The sequence below is a fragment of the Physeter macrocephalus genome, chromosome 18 (genome assembly GCF_002837175.3).
Source record: "Physeter macrocephalus isolate SW-GA chromosome 18, ASM283717v5, whole genome shotgun sequence".
In the NCBI taxonomy this organism is placed as follows: domain Eukaryota; kingdom Metazoa; phylum Chordata; class Mammalia; order Artiodactyla; family Physeteridae; genus Physeter; species Physeter macrocephalus.
In genome coordinates this window covers 8,422,976-8,437,719 of record NC_041231.1, presented here as the reverse complement: position 1 = coordinate 8,437,719, position 14,744 = coordinate 8,422,976, and the positions used below count along the sequence as shown (strand labels likewise).

Sequence of the window (14,744 nt, the reverse complement as noted above, 5' to 3'; positions counted from 1 at the left end):
TGTACTGTTGAAGTTGTATTTTCCTTTCTTATCTTCAAGAATCTGTGCTTTCCCTTTCACTGAGTTGCCATCATCCAGTGATGTTCTCATATGTTAGAAAGTTTTGTGTTTTGGTCTAAGGATTCGAGAAAGCAGTTTGTGTTCTCAAACTTGCCCTGAAAAATGTTAAGTACCTTTCCTGAACTGTGAAAAGAACAAGGAAAATTCTCAATTGCTGCTAATTTGCCTGAATTGGTTCCCCCCGCCCCCCGCTTCTTTCCTTTTTTAGGACTCCTACTCCAGAGAGGATACCTCATCCAGGGCGGTGATGCCACTTCCCCATCACCTGTGTGCTGCTTGGTTAAGCTAATGCTGCGGATCCCTTGTCTCTTGTGGAGGAATCAAGCTGACTCTTGGCATGAGGACCCTGCCTTGCAGGGGTTGAGAGTGACACTGCCATGGCTTCTCTGGATGACCCAGGGGAAGTGAGAGAGGGCTTCCTCTGCCCTTTGTGCCTGAAGGACCTGCAGTCTTTCTATCACCTGCAGTCACATTATGAGGAAGAACACTCCGGGGAAGACGGTGATGTCAAAGGGCAAATTAAAAGTAAGAGGCAGGGATTTTCTGCTTATCTCATTTTGTCACTGGGAGCTTTAACCCGTGGGATGGTTTTCATCAGCTACCGTGTTGCCACCGTAATATGATAAACAATATGAAATTAATAATAATAGAGAACATATTTCTAGTGCTTTCCATGTGCCAGGCATTATTCAGAATCTTCCAATGTATTAATTTCATTTAATTCTCACGATAACTATGTGACTCTGAGCCCCATCTTACTGATGAGGATACCAGACACAGATTAGACACAGAGATAACTTGCCTGAAGCTGCAAAGTGAGGTAGAGCCCGGCTTTGAACCCAGTTAGTGTAATTACTGTCCTCTGCTGTCTCTTGCTAGAATGTTTGAATTACCTAACTGCCAGCCTAAGAGGTTTGGGGTGGAATTCCTTTCCTTTGCTCTGTAAGTGGAGGCACACTGTACACCCATTTACCTGTCACAAATTCAAGCCTTCCTACCATCCTTACTTCTTCAACTAGACCTTGTCCTCTGCAGCACAGGAAAAGGAAGATTATGGTTGAAATATAAGGAGTTAAACCCAAAAAGTTCAAACTTGGTTTTTGAGCTTCCAAGGACCCTCAGGTCCTGGAGGGTTGCAGAAAGAATTTTTCAAAGTAATTTTTGCTATACAGATTATTCATTTCCTGGACTTCAGATTCTAACCCCTATGTATGATGCTCGTGCTCTGGAATTCACTTTCCTAGTGATTCAGTTAATAGCTGGCCACATTTCTGAAGGCAGTGAGATTAAAAAGGTCTATTGCTGTATTCACAGTTCTTTGTTGGGTGGGAGAGAAAGGAATGATCCATGTATTTCTAAGTGGACTCTGGCCTCCACACATGTGAGTCACATGCCCCTTGTAATAAAAGTCTCACTCCATGTCTCACTTTTCAGTTCAGAAAAAAAGAGTTGTTGAAAGTATTAACATTTATAACTTCTGTCAAAAATATGACAAAGTAGGGCTTCCCTGGTGGCGCGGTGGTTGCGCGTCCGCCTGCCGATGCAGGGGAACCGGGTTTGCGCCCCGGTCTGGGAAGATCCCACGTGCCGCCGAGCGGCTGGGCCCGTGAGCCATGGCCGCTGAGCCTGCGCGTCCGGAGCCTGTGCCCCGCCACGGGAGAGGCCACAGCAGAGGGAGGCCCGCATACCCCCAAAAAAAAAAAAAAAAAAATATGACAAAGTAAAACATTTTCAAAATCCTGAAGGCTGCAATGGACTAGGTGGCTTCTGGCTATAGAGGCTGGAGCAGAGTCATAACTCTGAGGAGACAAAAAAAGAAAAAAAAAGAGAAATGTATGCTCTTTCACATACATTGTTATTTCATTTGACTCTCCCAAGAACCCTGCAGGAAGATGTTGGTCTCATTTTATAGAGAAAAAGTGAGGCTCAGAGATGTAGAGGGACTTATCCAAGGTCAGATAGGAATTGACAGAGGTAGGCCTTGACCCCATGTCGTCCATCACCTCTAAGCCTAATGCTGCTCTTTGCACGTGGCATCACTGATGAGGTGAGGCCCTGTATTCCAGTCACAGCATGCACTGCAGCTGGAAAACTATCAAACGAAGGAACTGATTGTCTAAGTGTCCTTTGGATAACTGAAGGGCCTCCATGATTTTCAGTGAGCATCTAGTCTTAGTGCCAGCTCAACTGAGTCATATACCATGATATCACTGAAACTTTGATGCCAGTGAGTGGAGAGGTTAGAGAATGTTCTCACATTCCTGTGATGACTGCCCTTGTATTAGGGGAAAAATGTGTAAGATTATCGAGGGAATAACAGATATAGGACCTTCTGCTGCTGACTGAAACGAAGTGAGGGTTGATCCTGAGTACTAGCTGGAGAGAGACTGGGAGTTATCAAATTTAGTTTCTCTTTTCTGTCAGTGTCTGTTTTCCCTCTGCTTTTCTGTTTCTGCCTCCTTTGAGAGACAGTGAATGTCCTGCTGCTTTGGCTGTGAGGGGAAGACAGGCAAAATGAATAAGGCACCTAGATTTTAGTCCCCTTTTCTTTCATGTAGCTCATAATCACAAAACATTTGCAAGAAGTCAAGACTTGGGCTTTCTTTTCACTAACGAAAAGGAGAAACATGGTACTGAGTTGAAGAAATGCTTTGGGCCGATCAGATATTGGAAACTACTTCTTCAGGTGGAGTTCTTTCCTCCTACCTCTGCTTCCTTTACTTGGCTTGTTGTGGGCTCTTGGAAAACCTGGGACTGGAAATAACTCTCAAAGATGATGTTAGCTAAGGGGCCGGGCTGCGAGCACTAAAGCCTGCTTTTATTAGGAAGGGCATTTCTAATTCTCTGTTTAGTGTCCGTTAAAATGGAAGGCTGCAAGAAGGACCTTCTTTGGTTGGCTCAAGCTTTGGTTCTAACTCTAGCATAATCTCTTAAAACTAGCCTCACCATCCCTGACAAGGGCAGGTTATGGGCTACTTTCTCTCCTAACTCACAGTATCTTACATCAGAGGGAAACTATTTATGTATATAGCCCATTGTCTCCCTGGTGCCTTCACTAGGCTTACTTTATAGCTACCTTCTGCTATAAAAAAAGCCATCCAAACCTTTCAGGAAGGATTCAGTGTCTAGTCCATTTTGTGTCTAGGACATTTGCCTTATCTGAGATGCATTTTTTTTTAACAAAGCCTTTTCAGGACGCAAGGGCTGTCAGTTGAATTTAACTTTCCTCATTCTCTCTGTTCCTTTTAATCAGCCTCTTTTTTAGGAAGCTTGAAATCTGGGAGACACTCCGGTGTTCATTAAGATTCTGATTCCATTTGTCTTGCTGGAATGTGGGAGGCAAGACCCAAGGTTAGGGAATGACTTACGGGGGACGGACTGTACTCTCCATAATGTCCTTGGGACTCCCTGGTGGCGCAGCGGTTAAGGATCCGCCTGCCAATGCAGGGGACACGGGTTCGAGCCCTGGTCCGGGAAGATCCCACGTGCCGCGGAGCAACTAAGCCCGAGCGCCACAATTACTAAGCCCGAGCGCCACAACTACTGAGCCTGAGCTCTAGAGCCTGCAAGCCACAACTGCTGAGCCTGTGTGCCTAGAGTCGGTGCTCTGCAACAAGAGAAGCCACCACAATGAGAAGCCCGCCTACCGCAATGAAGAGTAGCCCTAGCTCGCCGCAACTAGAGAAAGCCCGAGCGCAGCAATGAAGACCCAATGCAACCAAATAATAAATTAATAAATAAAACCATAATGTCCTCATATTCCTGCTATTTAGCTCTCTCTCTTTACCTGTCGAGCTCTTGACTTGGCGTTTTTGTCCTCAAAGAAGCACATAGTTCCTCTTGTGTACTTCCTTGGTCCCGAGCTGTTACAGTCCTTGAAATTCTTTAATTTTGCCTGAAGTAGTCTCTTTTATCTTTCATGGCCCTAGGATTTTAGACTAGAGTTAATCATAATAATACTGCTGACATCACCGTCTGCAGCTTTCTTATGGGACCCCAGACCCAAGAGTTCCCTTCCATACTACATACTACATAGCTAAAGTACAGATCTTTGAGTTCAAGAATCTCTACTTCAGAAGCGATTTACTGGTAGGGTTTGCTGATGTTCCTCAGCCTGCAGTTGAGTCTCTCCTTAACTTTATAATTGATTTAAGCAACAAGATCCCTGTAATGTATATGGGCTGGAGGATGGAATTGGACCAGTAAATGGGATTGTTGACAGTGATTCTAGAAGTTTTCCTCCTTCCCTCATACTACTTATGTCCTCAGATAATGAAAGAACCCTGGTACAGGAGAAGCTGTGAAATGCATTGGGACCCTGTTGATAGGTGAAATTTAAGTGCTCTTCCTATAGGACCTTGACTCTCTACTGGGTTATCTTTGTGGATTCATATGGTGTTTGTTCCATTTTTCAAGGTCTTGTCCAGAAGGCTAGGAAAGCAAAGAACAGGCTGTTGAAACGAGAAGGAGATGACCGAGCTGAATCAGGGACCCAAGGATATGAGTCTTTCAGCTATGGAGGGGTTGATCCTTACATGTGGGAACCCCAGGAGCTTGGTAAGAAATTCTTTTCATTCGTTCATTCGTTCAGCAAATGTTTATTGAACATCTATATGTTTTAAGAGTTGGCTGAAGAGACACCGGTAAATCAGAATGGTTGTAAGCTTCTCCGGGACCTTGTGTTCTAGTGGCGGGAGAAAATGGACAAGAATGAGCAGGGCCTCTGCTTTGTGTTAGGCACTGCGTTAAATGCTTTACTTGTGGACTCTCATTTAATCCTTACTGAACTCCATGGGGACCTCCCGGCGTCAGACAGCTAGGAAACTGCAGAACTGGGGTAGGAATCCAGGTCTCTGACATCAGCCCAGGTGCAGTCCATTGACTGGGCTGTCTCTTCTTGTGTAGACATTGATTACCTGCCTACTGAGAAGCACTGGTTCATGCAGCTTAATTTTCTGAAGCATATAATTGTGGTATCATCTACTTACTCTCAAAATTACCACCTTTTCGGGATGATGAAAATGTTCTAAAATTTATTTTGGTGATGGTTGCACAACCCTGTCAATATACTAAAAACCATTGAATTTGTATGCTTTAAATGGTGAATTGTATGTGTTTGAATGATAACTCAGTAAAGCTTTTAGCAAAAAGATCATGCCACATGGAGTTGAACTAGCTAATCTTACATGTCCTTTAACTGTTGAATGATAGTGATCATTAATATAGTATTTTCTATCCATGCGATGGGTCAATAATGATTCTTTCGTAGTAGTTTATTATCCTTTGTTTTGTTTTGGGGCCGCTCTGCATGGCACGTGGGATCTTAGTTCCCCAACCAGGGATCGAACCCGCGCCCCGTGCATTGGAAGTACGGAGTCTTAACCATTGGACTGCCAGGGAAGTCCCATAGTACTTTATTATACTTTGATACTCATTATCTTGTTCACCTTTCACAAAAGCCTTGTGAGGTAGAAAGGGTAGTGATGCTCATTTGTAGGTCTGAAAACAGGCTCTAAGAAGGGAAGTGATATTTACCCTAGGGTCATCTACCAAATAGTGCTGCTGCAGGATGTGTCTTTTATTTTATTTACTTTTATTTTTGGCTGTGTCGGGTCTTCGTTGCCGCGCACACGCTTTCCTTAGTTGCGGCGAGCGGGGCTACTCTTCCTTGTGGTGCGTGGGCTTCTCATTGCGGTGGCTTCTCTTGTTGCGGAGCATGGGCTCTAGGCGTGCGGGCTTCAGGAGATGTGGCACGTGGGCTCAGTAGTTGTGGCTCGCGGGCTCTAGAGCACAGCCTCAGTAGTTGTGGCGTACGGGCTTAGTTGCTCCGCAGAATGTGGAATCTTCCCAGACCAGGTATCGAACCCGTGTCCCCTGCCTTGGCAGGCCTATTCTTAACCACTGCACCTCCAGGGAATTCCAGAATGTGTCTTTTTGGAAGAGGAAAGTCCTAGAATTACACTATCCAGTATGATAGCTACTAACTATATGTGGCTATTTAAATTTAAATAAATTAAAGTTAAATAAAATTAAAAGTCAGTTCCACAACCACACATTAGCCACATTTTAAGTGCTCAGTCTCCATGTGTGGCTAGGGGCTACCATGTTGGAGAGTGGAAACATTTTATTTTCATTATCGCAGGAGAAAAATAGCTTAAAAATAAGACTGTACGCATATATTTGTGAGTTACATATGAAAGACAATTAGAAACATGAAGGAGACTTTTCAAGCATATGAATTATTAGCTTTTTGATAGCTTATTTCATGATTGCCAGTGTTAAATTATCAAGGTGATTTACTGATTAACTTGCCTGTTTCAGCAACTGAAGGAAGTCACAAATTACAAAAGGTCAAGTGAATGGCAAATTTTAAAAGTTAATGTGTATTGTCACTCCTAAAAATTCGAAACTAAAATTTAATTAGGTGTTAAAGTTGATTAGGGAAGAAGAAAAGCGTGGATGGTTAAGAGTGTAGCGTAAAATCTAGATATGGTAAAGCAGCGGTCCCCAACCTTTTTGGCACCAGGGACTGGTTTCGAGGAAGACAGTTTTTCCATGGACAGGGGTGGAGGGTGGATGGTTCAGGCGGTAATGTGAGCGATGGGGAGCGATGGGGAGCTGCAGATGAAGCTTTGCTCAATCTCTTGCCTTCCACTCACCTCCTGCTGTGTGTCATGGGTTGGGGACCCCTGTGGTAAAGTACCTAAATGAATAGGCCATCATTGGGTGGAAGAAATGAACTGAGTGCTGGGAGGGTTGGGGGGGCAGGGCTGGCCTTCTGAAGAGGTGAGATTGAGCAGGTTATATTTTAGATGCACTGAGACAACAGGCTACTTGGTTCCATTTGTGTGAGGAGGTTTGTCCTGGGTCTTGGCTGCTAGACTGAGAAGTTACCAGTTTAACTAGCCTCCTCCAAGGGCATCTATTGGCGTTTACATTTTGGGGGCTATTTTGAGAAGGATTGTTTTTATTCTGATGAAAAACCGTATTGTACCAGCTTTGAAAAGTACAGAAAAGTATGAGATGTTTAAAAATCGCCCATAATGTTGCTGCCTTTTTATTTAACAAAAATTCACGTGCCAGGCAGTATTCTAAGGATTTTATAAATTTTAACTTCTTTAGTCCTGATAACAGCCCTGTGGAGTAGGTACTACTGTTTTCCTCATTTCCTCTGTACTCCAAGTTACAGAGAGGTTAAGGAACTTGTCCAAGGTCACACTGTGTGGCAGAATTGAAACTTGAGCACAGGCTGGCTCCAGAGTTCAGCCTCTGTCCTTAAGGTCTTTCCTATCATGCTTTGTGGCCCCAAGGTGACCATAGTTAACATTTTAGCAAATTTTCTTCCATTTGCTTTTCTAGTTTTTTAATTTTTAGTAAGACTCTAATGGACTACCCTGGCGGTCCAGTGGTTAAGACTCCACGCTCCCAACGTAGGAGGCCCAGGTTCAATCCCTGGTTGGGGAACTAAGATCCCACATGCTGCACGGTGTGGCCGATAGATAGATAGATAGATAAATAAATAGATAAATATAATAAAATCCTAGAATGTTTGAAATTCAAGGTAGAGAGGCTCCTTCAGGGAAACGACAAGTCGTTTATGTCACCACCTCCCCTTCTAGGTGCTGTGAGAAGCCATCTTTCCGACTTCAAAAAACACCGAGCTGCCAGAATTGACCACTATGTCGTTGAAGTCAATAAATTAATAATCAGGTTAGAGAAGGTAAATTCTTTTGTTTTAAAACACTTTTTTTCTGAAAGTATAAATCTTCTGGGGAGAGAATTACGTTTCTGTAGCATGTGTCTTGTATATTGTGTATGTCCGATGCTGGCAAGGAAGCGCCCCACCTAGAGCTGTGCTGAGGGGACGCGGTGGATGGTTCTAGCCTGGGCTGGCTTTACTGAAGGTAGTGGCCCGGGTTGATGATGGGCCACATATCCGGCTTCCCTTTTTCTTCCTATGAAGCCCACTTGGCTACTGGACAGCCTTTCTGCCTTTAGATCCTTTCCTCGTTTGGGTGTCCCAGGGACAATCATGCAGTGAGGCATAGTGTGTGATACCATGTGATGGGAAACAGAGAGGCTAGTGACCAGGCGTGTGAGGAGTACCCTGCCAGGGCCAGTGTGCAGTGTGGGAACCTCTCGTCCTGTGGTTGGTTTAAGAGTGTGTCTTCAATACCACGATCGTTCTGTTTACTTTAACCCTGGAAATGCTTGTTGTGTATAAGCTGGGTTGTTTGGTGGGCGTGGCAGCAACTACACGGGTTCAGTTCTTTATGTGTACTTTGTGGGGCAGAAATATGTGACCACTTTCATTGTCCAGGAGGACTTTGGCGAATCGGGGGGTTCCCGTTGCTTTCAGTAGCCACCCCACCGTGCCCTTGCCTGCCCCTGGTTATTGCTTAAGCGGATAACTGACAATAAAGACATTGGAATGGGTCATGCGAAGGGAGGTACCTTCTGGATGCAAAGCTAATACTCTATCCCCCACAAAGTTGTTTTTGTGACATTTTGGGGTTGGAGACGACAGATAAGACTTGAGCAATGCTGGTGTGCTCATTCCCACTTGATGCCTCTGCCTGTAGAAAGTGTATACACCACCAGATTAACTCCTTCTGGCACTTTTTTCTCCTTGTCAGCTCACTGCATTTGACAGAACAAATACTGAGTCTGCGAAGATCCGAGGTAACTTTGCTCACATTCCTTCTATTCTTTATCTTTCTTCTTGACCAGATCTCCTTTTTAAAATGGCCTACATTTATGTTTGTTTGGTTTTTGTTTTGTTCTTCCCAAAGCAATAGAAAAGTCCGTGGTGCCTTGGGTCAACGACCAGGATGTCCCCTTCTGTCCAGACTGTGGGAATAAGTTCAGCATCCGCAACCGACGCCACCACTGCCGCCTCTGTGGGTCTATTATGTGCAAGAAGTGTATGGAGCTCATCAGCCTTCCCTTGGCAAGTAGGTGATGGGGAGGCGGGCCCTGGACCCTGATATCCTTTTGAGACTAACTTGTTTACTAATTACCACTGGGTGATTTGGGGGACTTTTTTAAAAAATTAATGGCCCATGGGATCTTCATTCATTTACTCGTTTATTCCTTGAAGCCCATTACAGCCTAGGCCCTGTGTTAGGGACCAGTGATTCAATGGTCTGTAACAGAGGTTGGCAAACTTTTCCCATAAAAGATCAGGTAGTAAATATTTCAGGCTTTGTGGTTCACATGTGGTCTCTGTCACATTTCTTCTGTTTTAAACAACCTTTTTGAAGTGTAAAAACCATATGTAGCTTGAGGGCCATACAAAAGCAGGCTGGACTTGGCCTGCAGGTTGTTGTTTGCCCACATCTGGTCTATAAGCATCATCCATTCCTTCAGGGAGTCCAGCACCCAGCAGGGGAGACACACTCACAAACAAGTGCTTTATAGAGACAAGTATGATGAGAGAAGTTGTGTCAGGCACGTGGGAGAGTTGACAGAATCTTTTTTTTTTTTTTAATAAATTTATTTATTTATTTATTTTTGGCTGTGTTGGGTCTTCATTGCTGCCAGCGGGCTTTCTCCAATTGCGGCGAGCAGGGGCTACTCTTCGTTGTGGTGCGCGGGCTTTTTTCATTATGGTGGCTTCTCTTGCTAGGGAGCATGGGCTCTAGGCACGTGGGCTTCAGTAGTTCTGATGAGCGGGCTCAGTAGTTCTGGCTCGCGGGCTCTAGAGTGCAGGCTCAGTAGTTGTGGTGCACGGGCTTAGTTGCTCCACAGCATGTGGGATCTTCCCGGACCAGGGCTAGAACCCGTATCCCCTGCATTGGCAGGTGGGTTCTTAACCACTGCCCCACCAGGGAAGTCCCGAGTTGATGGAATCTTTGTCAGCTCTGCTTGAAGTGGCAGGTGAGGCTTTGAGAGGAGACTGTAGGAGATGGTCTTGAAAAATGAGCAGCGGGCTAGTCCTTTCCTTTGAGCAAAGAGTCACAGACAGCTCAGTGTCATATAGAACAGGCTGTAATGTCGTAATATGAGAGCCACTGAGTGCTGCTGAGGCTGCTGCAGAGGCTGAAGAAGAGTGAGAGTGTGGGTGCTCAGGGTCAGGAGGTGACGTTTGAGAGGAGCCTTGAAACACAACTGGGACTGCAGAGAGGTGGGGCAGGCAGGCATCCTGGGGAGGGTGAAGAGCTGGTGCACAGGTGTGGGATGTGGAAAGGCCCAGGGAAGGTTAGTAGTTGAGCAGGTACAGTAGTTGGGGGTGTGAAACACTGCTTGAGAATGTGGGAATGAGGCTGTAAAGGTTAGGTGGAACCCAGTGGTCCCAATGGTCCAGAACTTTGAATCTCAGCTGGTTAAACGTTGCTAAAGATGATCTCATGGGGTTTTGGCTAATTCTGGGACTTTTGGGGTGATTTTGCAACCCTGGAGAGTTCTGGTGACTCTGCCTGTACTGTTGGCTGCAGGATGTCTGGATAACATGGGACAGAAGCAGACGCTTCCTCTTTCGAGCTTTGATGTCCAGCGGGCTCGCATTACCTTGATACTTCCGCTTTCTCCCTGAGGCGACTCCCTGTCTTACCTGAGACTTTATAAGCTGTGTTTTGGGGACACTCTTCACCTTCCTTCTTTTGGGCTAATTAACTGACATTTACTGGGCAGCTGCTATGAGGTGGCCCTGTTGAAAAAAATATAGGGGTGCAGCTATGAATAAGACAGTTTCTACCCTCAGAATCACAGATTCCTAGGGCAGCTCTGGGGTGTACATAGAGCTATCACTACAGGGAAAAGTGGGAAGTGCTCCATGAGGGGCAACGTGGTAGAAACTGATAGAAAGGCAGATTGTTTTTGCCTCAAGGAATTGGGGGGTGCTTCTGGGAGGATGTGCCATTTGAGCTGAGCTTTGGAAGGGGTAGGAGTCGGGCATTTGGGCATGGGGGAGGGCCGTGGAGGGTAGCCCAGGGAGAGCCTGGGTTGTGTCTCAGGCACGGGGCAGATGGAGCAGGGCAGTAGGTGGTGAGGCCAGGTTACGGGTGGGCTTCAGAGCCTCAAGGACAGACTGTCCTAGGCTGCCTGGCTCTTTGGCGGCTGCACTGGGCGTCCATCCCACCTCAGAGCCTGAGCCCGGGAAGGCAGAGGTGTGGGTGCTTCTCGCCTGTGGGCAGAGCCTGCTCTCGTGCCATCCCCACCGTTGGACTCCACTGCTGTCGTCGCTGGTGGGGTGATTGGAAGCTGCGGGCTCACTGCTGCCTGTCCTGTGTTGTGCTTTACAGACAAGCTCACCAGTGCCAGCAAGGACTCCCTGAGCCCTCATACCAGCCCCAGCCAGTCACCCAACAGTGTCCACGGCTCCCGCCGGGCTAGTATCAGCAGCGTGAGCAGCGTGAGCTCTGTCCTGGACGAGAAGGATGACGACCGGATCCGCTGCTGTACACACTGCAAGGACACACTACTCAAGAGAGAGCAGCAGATCGATGAAAAGGAGCACACCCCTGACATCGTGAAGCTCTACGAGGTGATTCGTGTGTGGCCTTGAGTCTGATTCGAGAGGTTTGGCTGTTGGTTATACACGTGCCTGCAGATTTTGGAGAATGCTTTGGGAGGTCATTCCTTTGAGTCATTTTTAGTTTCTGCCAGAGGGCACTAGTAGGGCCCTGGGTGAGTCAGAGTCACTGGGTATGTTGCAACAAACTTGTTCCCTCGCCCTTCCATGCCCACTTGACAGCGGGAGGTTTAGGGGCTTCTGTGGCCCAGGGGCAAGAGGAGGAAGGGTGGTTGCCATGCGGTGTGGACAAGTTCTGTGGGTGGGCAGGAGCTGGAGCTGGTGGTGAGGAGTGGGCTGGAAGAGTCCTGCCACACTCACTTGGGAGTTTGAGAAACTGCCCAGAGGCTTAGAGCTTCCTCTTTTAAGTCCATTCAAATGCCTCAGCTCAAAAAAAAAAAAAAAAAAAAAATCCCTCAGCTCTCATTACCACCAGCAACCCTGGAATGCCTTCAGTAGATGCCGCTTTAAAGGAGCAGAGTGTGGTGCCAGAAGCTGGGATTTAGAGTCAGACTGGGTGTGAGCCTGGCTCGGCCTCCTAATGGCCAGGTGAGGCCTGCAAGATGAGAAGGATGAGCCAGGTGGGGGTTGGGCAGGGAGGTGGTAGGAAATGGGGAGGAGGAAACTAGCCTGGGCATTGGAAGCAGTTTGTGCAAGACTGAGCAGAAGAGGGGTGTGTTCTTTTTTTCTTTTTTTAAAATAGATTTTATTTATTTATTTATTTTTGGCTGCGTCGGGCTTCATTGCTGTGCGTGGGCTTTCTCTAGTTGCAGCTAGCAGAGGTTACTCTTCGTTGTGCGTGTGGGCTTCTTGTTGTGGTGGCTTCTCTTGTTGCTCTCGGCACGCGGGCTTCAGTAGTTGTGGCACGTGGGCTTCAGTAGTTGTGGCTCGCAGGCTCTAGAGCTCAGGCTCAGTAGTTGTGGCGCACGGGCTTAGTTGCTCTGCGGCATGTGGAATCTTCCTGGACCAGGGCTCCAACCCATGTCCCCTGTATCGGCAGGCGGATTCTTAACCACTGCACCACCAGGGAAGCCCCAAGGAGGGATGCGTTTTGGTCTGATGATGACTGAATGGTCACTGGTAGCAGTTCTGCAGGTCACAGTGGCTCTATTTCTGAAACCACCATGAAAATACTGAGGCTGCTAGAAATGGTGTTAATTAAACTCTTGCTGAGCTGCAGATGTAGCCATTGTCCATCCTTTATGTGGAGCTCATGATATGATAACTCATTTTTGTAAATAGCTGCCATGCTTTTGGCTTCCTTCTTTTTTGAAGTGAGCCCTGGCAGTGCCTTGTGCTGGTATCTGGCGTCACCTGGCAGATAAAGGATATAGCAACTAATTTCTTTTCTCTACCTTGGTAAACTCAGATGGCTTGTGTCCTGGAAGGCCTTGCTCCTCTCAGAAACATCCGGTCAAAAGTTCACCCTCGGGCTTCCCTGGTGGCACAGTGGTTAAGAATCCGCCTGCCAGTGCAGGGAGTTCACCCTCGCTTTCTTTCCTTCCTGCAAGGTTTTCTTGTAGAGTAGGTCTAAATCAGGAAATTGATAGCAACAAACAAAACAAAACAGAACTAAAAACCACTCTGCACTTTTTTCATTTTATAAAACTGCACATTTTAAATACATCTCTGTTGATTCAGCATAACCTCTGGGTAGGCTTTTCTGTACCTTGAGAGCACAACTCACCTCTTCTTTTTTGTTCTTAGAAATTACGACTTTGCATGGAGAAAGTGGACCAAAAAGCTCCTGAATACATCAGGATGGCAGCATCATTAAAGTAAGCTATTCCTCTCTGTTTTACTAATTTAGTGGTGACTGTCTTCTGGCATTTTAGGTCAATTCTTTAGTAGGTGAAAATGAAATTCCTAACTCTGCCCAGGCTTTTCTTCTGTCACCGACTGCAGAGAATCTTCGTCATATCTGTATTTCTTTGGGGTGCATGTTACAGTCCTGTGTAGTCATGTTCAGTCATGTGACCCCAGCTTTTCTGATTGAGCGGGTTTAGGAAGGGCCTTGGATGGTAAGCACCACTGCCAAGTGCAGCATCTGGTGGTGAGCAAGGGCACTATGCCTCATGCTTGTGCCTAGGTAGATGCCACTTCAGGGTGCCATTGAGGTGTCAGGGCTGAGAGCAGACATTTCCTTTAGGTCAGGGGTTGGCCGACTTCGGCCCTCGGGCCACGTCTAGTGTGCCGTCTCTTCTTTTAAAATTAAGATTTAATTCACACACCATAAAATTCACCCGTTTGAAGTGTACAGTTCAGTGGTTTTGGTACAACCATCACATCACGTTTAGTACAACATTCACAAAATTGTACACCCATCAGCACTGTCTTAATTCTGAAACACTTTCATCATCCCAGTAAGAAACCCCATAGCCATTAGCGGTCCCTGCTCCTTCTCCCTTTCTCTGGAAACCACTAGTCTGCTTTCTGTCTATGGATTTGCCTAGTTTGGATATTTCATGTAAATAGAATCATAGATATATGATTTTTTTTTTTTTTTTTTTTTTTTTTTTTTTGTGGTACGCGGGCCTCTCACTGTTGTGGCCTCTCCCGTCGTGGAGCACAGGCTCCGGACGCGCAGGCTCAGCGGCCATGGGTCACGGGCCTAGCCGCTCCATGGCATGTGGGATCCTCCCGGACCGGGGCACGAACCCGTGTCCCCTGCATTGGCAGGCGGACTCTCAACCACCGCGCCACCAGGGAAGCCCGATATATGATCTTTTGTGTCTGGCTTTTTTCACATAATGTAAAGTTTTCAAGATTTATCCCTGTTGTAGCATGTGTCAGTGCATCATTTCTTTTGTATGAAGGCACTGTGTGGGTAGACCACATTTTGTTTATCCATTAGTCCCTTGGTGAACATTTGGGTTTTTCCACTTTTGGCTTGGGAATAATGCTTTTGTGAATATTCATGTATAGGTGTTTTGTGGACATATATTTTTATTTCTCTTGGGTATATACCTAGGAGTGGCGTTCTTGGGTCATTTGGTAACTCTGTGTTTAACTTTTTGAGGAATTGCCAGACAGTTTTCCAAAATGACTGCACCATTTTACATTCCCATTAGCAGTGTATGAGACTTACAATTTCTCCACATTCTTGCCCACAATTATTGTCACTTGTTTTTTTTTTTTTTTTTTTTTTTTTTTTTTTTTTTTTTTGTGGTAC

At 46.1% G+C, this 14,744-nt stretch overlaps 1 protein-coding gene across 3 annotated transcripts in view; it reads left to right on the top strand.

The window, feature by feature from the left end:
- The first annotated feature begins 247 nt into the window (after positions 1-247).
- The window catches only part of RBSN (rabenosyn, RAB effector), a 23,774-nt gene continuing 9,277 nt past the window's right edge, over positions 248-14,744 (top strand). For 2 of the 3 annotated variants that reach the window (XM_028479211.2, XM_028479210.2), the window contains exons 1-7: positions 248-585; positions 4,477-4,617; positions 7,680-7,780; positions 8,697-8,742; positions 8,853-9,014; positions 11,304-11,545; positions 13,280-13,350. In XM_028479211.2, the coding sequence (XP_028335012.1) occupies positions 438-585; positions 4,477-4,617; positions 7,680-7,780; positions 8,697-8,742; positions 8,853-9,014; positions 11,304-11,545; positions 13,280-13,350 (911 nt within the window). In that variant the 5' untranslated portion in view covers positions 248-437. The remainder of the gene's footprint in view (positions 586-4,476; positions 4,618-7,679; positions 7,781-8,696; positions 8,743-8,852; positions 9,015-11,303; positions 11,546-13,279; positions 13,351-14,744) is intronic. The other variant, XM_028479212.2, reaches the window with a different exon arrangement.